The following is a 4711-nucleotide window of genomic DNA, read 5'->3' as shown; positions in this document are numbered from 1 at the left end:
CATCATGAAGTCAAAGAGAACAATATCAGTGCTCAGACTGTGTCTGTGTACCCTCTCTGAAAACAAACGCAATCTATTATTAAAGATACGTGCACAGGATACCAGACAGAGTGCTCAGAAATCATGTAACGTTATTACTTTCAGTACAAAACACACTTGGCCAAGCTGTCAGTATATGTACATTTGAAAAATATATAACCCAATTTATGCATTTCTAGGAGCCTGAAGGCCTTTGTCTCGAATTTCTGAGTCTCATGTAAGGGACGCTCCCATGCTGATTAATGGAGGCTGAGCATGACCTTCTGGAGATGTTCCAGTTCCATAGCTTTATCACCTATCAGTGTCTTGAGTCATTTGTTCAGCTGCTGTCTTCACCACTCTGTTTCTCTATGCATTGACTTCTGTATTTGCTAAGCTAAATTATTCCCAGTCCCTAGCCTATTTAAGGTTTGGAACAGTAAATGCTTAAACCATTTATGTTCACCTACCTCAGGCAAGTATATATTGTGTCTTCCTTTCTAATATCCTGATTTAACACCTAGAATATAAGAGTGACAATAGTCTTGAAATGAAATAAAGCAGTGGGCATGCAGATAGTAAGTATTCTTTACCACCAGCCCTACTATAGCATCTACATTCATTTCTTTTTAAGACCAGATCTTGCTAAATGGTCCTGGATGGCAAGAACATAAGATCTTCTTGCCTCAGCCTCCCAAAGTGCTGAGATTATAGGAATGTGCCACTATACCTGGTTTATCACCTTTTAATTCCTTCATGGCCTACTGTGAGGCCAAAGTAAGTCAGATTTTCTCAACTCCTGTATCCCTCTTCTGGTTACTGACTTGAATATCTGTACCAGTAACTAAACTCACATTAATTTCTGATGAGCAAAAGAACCTGTCAGAAACTTGCCTTTCATAATGGCTCCAACTCTGCCTCTTTACCTTAGAATACTACTTCCAATCAAACTGCAGACTAAAGCACAAATTTCACACAGCTTCCTGACAGCTTCTGTGCAGCACCCAGGACAGCTTTTCTTTATCTGAGAGGATGCTGTTTGAGCTGCAAATGCCAATTAATTTCTTGAAAAGGGCACACTTCTTTCCTCCTGGACAAACATCAACCCTGATGCAAAACTGTTCATGTTTTGATGGAATAGTCCATATGGTCATTTTTATAAGTCTAAGAACATTTTTAAATTTTGTTTTAATTTTTCATCTTACACCTTATTCCTGCAAATTAGCACATTATTTGGCACATAGTGGGCATTTTATAAAACCATAGTGAAACAACGCTTTCACTATGGGGGAACCACAGATGTTCTTTTCTCTACCTGCTCCAATCACTCAAAAGTATTAAGGAGGGTAAACGGAGATGCACTCACATAGCAGGAAAAAACAAAGAATGTTAGAGAATAACATTGGGGTATATATTGCAGGAGTGGAACTCAAACTGAATTTCTAAAAAGTCAATGAACTCTCCACTCTTTTAGAGGGCAGAATCACGGGAGAAAATCCCTATTCATCTGAAAATTTAAAATGATAATAATATCTTATCATTATATAATAACAACAGCACATTATCATAGATAATAACAATCAGAGTCTTATCATTCCTTGAAAATATTAAAGATTTGAGACTGTCAGGCCTGTCACATGTTGGGTGTTTCATTCAGTCTGCTTCTGAAAATTTATAGTTTACAAATACTACATTAAAAAAATCGTAGAACAAAGAAGTCTAATCATCTCACTATATATTGAAAACGTACAAGGAAAAACAACTGATTAAAAAAAGTATGACACCCAGTGACTGTGACACATGATAAAATGTGTAACATTTTATGTATAATATATAATATGTTGTTTCCAAAATATGAGCAGTTATACATAATTATTACCAAGCACATAATATGTAACATAAAGAGAATCCAAGTCGGTTTGTCTTAATAATACTGTGCCTTAAAAACATGGGAATCATTAATCTTATTAATGGGTTTCCCTGTTGCCTACATTTTGAGAGAAAAGAGATTATATCTTCCAAAGGTCTGAAGGAAGAGAGTCTAAAGCATGTACAATTCAAGGGCATACACAAAGAAGAGGCAAGAGGAGATGGTGGATGTGGAAGGTTTTTCTAAACATGAAGTGAACATGTCCCACAAAACCTATGTTTGTGGAGGAGGATTCCCCAAGAGAAGTTGGGCCTTTGGAATTCGGCCACCGCGAACTGCAGACAGCATGGAGACAGAATCACGGTCGATGGAAAATGGGGAGTGGCTTTCTCCACTTCATTAATTGTGGAGGTTGCCATAACAACATCCCACAATTTTTTTTTTTTTTTAAAGCAGGAATTTATTTTCTCACAGTCTGAAACCCATCAAGTCTGGGGAAGTTTCTTCAAATGCCTGCTCCCTTAATTCCAGCAGCCCTCTCCTCAACTTTTCTCTAGGCAGCCACATCATGATATGTCCACCTGCCTCTCTTAATTACTTGCCCTATAAAGACAGCTGATTATATTGTATTAAGTTTCACACTAATGGCTTCATTTTAGTTTAACTCTTTTACAGATTCTTGCCTGTTTATTTTATTTATTTAAATTATATACATCTGTGGTGTACAATGGGATAAATTTATATATATATATATGAAATATGTATGGATCAAATCAGGGAACTTTTTCCTGTTCAATATTATTTATTTTAGCTTTTTACTCTCACATTTTTTGGTATATAGTCTTTACATTCACTTTAGGGAATAGGTACATACATTAAACATATCTTGATTCTTTTTAATCCTTTTTCCACTCCACCTACCTTCCTCTTTCTCTCTAGATCCCCTCTCTCCATTTTTGTTCCTATTACTCCTATTATTTATTATTATTATCATTATTCTTGCAATTGTTGCTCCATGTTTTTGACACACACAGTTAGCATTCATTGTGGGTGTATGTATATGATGCATCTTAAACCTTTTCATGCACCCCTTGATCCTTTGGTCTGCAACCAGGTACAAAAGATCTACCTCTCTGTACTCTTTCATTAAACTTTTATCTTGCTCTTCATATTTATTTTGAATTATTCAGTGTGAGAAACCATCTGGTATTTTTGGTAGGGTTTGATTGCCTCCATGATATCCTCCAGTTTGTGCTACTCCCTCTTGAACGAAACCACCAAGAGTCCAAACAGTACAAAAGTCATTCATAGCCCCTTGGATAACCTCTTGGAAGCCAGCAGGGGCATGTGGAGAGAGGAACTGGAAATAACTAGCAAACCTGGGTCCTAACTTCGGCACTTGTATTCATAAAATATAAAAGTTAAGAATTCATGGTTATCTCTTCCTAAGGAGTAAGAACTATATAATGTGGTAAGCAAAAGGCAAAAGATTTATGCGATCTGAAGAGAAATCAGAGTAGCATATGGTAAGTAAAATAATGTCGAATTTTCTGCACCCGCCCCCCAGTGTCTCCCGGCAGTGGTGGACGATCTCTGAGACTAGCAGTAGGAGAATCAGTGGGCAAGAGCAGCTAGCAGTCCAGAATCATCAGGTGGTGAAGGAGGGGAGACGAAAATGATACTGCAGAAGACAGCTGCAGTTCCTGCATCATCAAAAAACCCCGAAGAGCAGAAAGAATGTTTCCTGATACAACCAGAGGAAACAAAAGAAGATGCCGCCAAGACCAGGAAGAGAAAAAAGAAGAAAATTACTGATGTCCTTGAAAAATCAGAGCCCAAACCAGGGACACCTGAAGATCTGCCGAAGCCAGTGAATGACTGTTATAGCAGCAATCACTCAGTGACTGCATTAGAAGAACTGAATCTACCAGATTCCTGTTTCCCCAAGGCCAATGACTTGACTCACAGTTTTTCATCGTACCTAAAAGAAATTTGTCCTAAGTGGGTAAAACATCGGAAAAACCAGAGTAAGAAGTCGGTCCTGATGCTGATCAATTGCAGCTCTGCCATCCTAGCTGTGGAGCTCATTAGGTGGATGACAGCATTCAGAAGAGTCAGCAAAGTCATAAAATTGTTTGCAAAGCATATAAAGGTCCAGGAGGTGGTAAAGTTGTTGGAGAAGCGTGTGGTGTAGGAACTCCATGGAGAATTAAAGAACTCATCAAACAAGGTGGCCTCAATCTGAACTCCCTAAAGTTTCTGTTTTTTGTCTGGAACTGGAGAGATCAGAAGTTGAGGAGAATGATGGACATTCCCGAGATAAGAAAGGAGGTTTTCGAGCTTTTAGAATTTCGAACTCAACCTATACCAGTCAGAATTCTCAAAGCTGGGCCTTTTCTAATCCTAGATCCTACTGAGCATTCCAGTTTTCACTGTGGAATTTTATCTTATTTAATGATGTGGGTGCTTTACAAATATTCAGCAAATCTACAATTATTTTTTGTTATGTTAACTGCATCTCCAGATGCATTGCTGGGAAGGTTGGTCAGGAGTCTCTGTAATAGATGAACCTGTACTTTTGCCTACTCCCTTATTTAATGAAGAATCTCCAGCGTGTGTGTGAAAACAAATGTCAAATTTTAATCATATATATAATTAAAATAAAATATTTTGGACAAGATATTTCTCAGTAGTTACATATAATAAATTACTTTTATGTCAAATAATAAGAACTAAACTTTCTTTAAAACTTTACTTCCATAATGAAATATATCATTCTTTTATATATTGAATGAATATTGACTTTTCTCAAAGGATTCCTTT

General features: G+C 37.2%; 1 protein-coding gene across 1 annotated transcript; it reads left to right on the top strand.

The window, feature by feature from the left end:
* The first annotated feature begins 774 nt into the window (after positions 1 to 774).
* On the top strand, positions 775 to 4289 carry LOC102007856 (uncharacterized protein C3orf26 homolog). The gene is given in 4 exon segments (XM_013505935.1): positions 775 to 795; positions 3498 to 4071; positions 4074 to 4239; positions 4241 to 4289. Coding segments are annotated over 4 exon segments (810 nt in total).
* Positions 4290 to 4711: the final 422 nt, after the last annotated feature.

This window comes from Chinchilla lanigera, unplaced genomic scaffold, assembly GCF_000276665.1.
Source record: "Chinchilla lanigera isolate Chin_1 unplaced genomic scaffold, ChiLan1.0 scaffold00006, whole genome shotgun sequence".
Taxonomy (NCBI): domain Eukaryota; kingdom Metazoa; phylum Chordata; class Mammalia; order Rodentia; family Chinchillidae; genus Chinchilla; species Chinchilla lanigera.
This window is presented reverse-complemented; position numbering and strand designations above follow the sequence as displayed.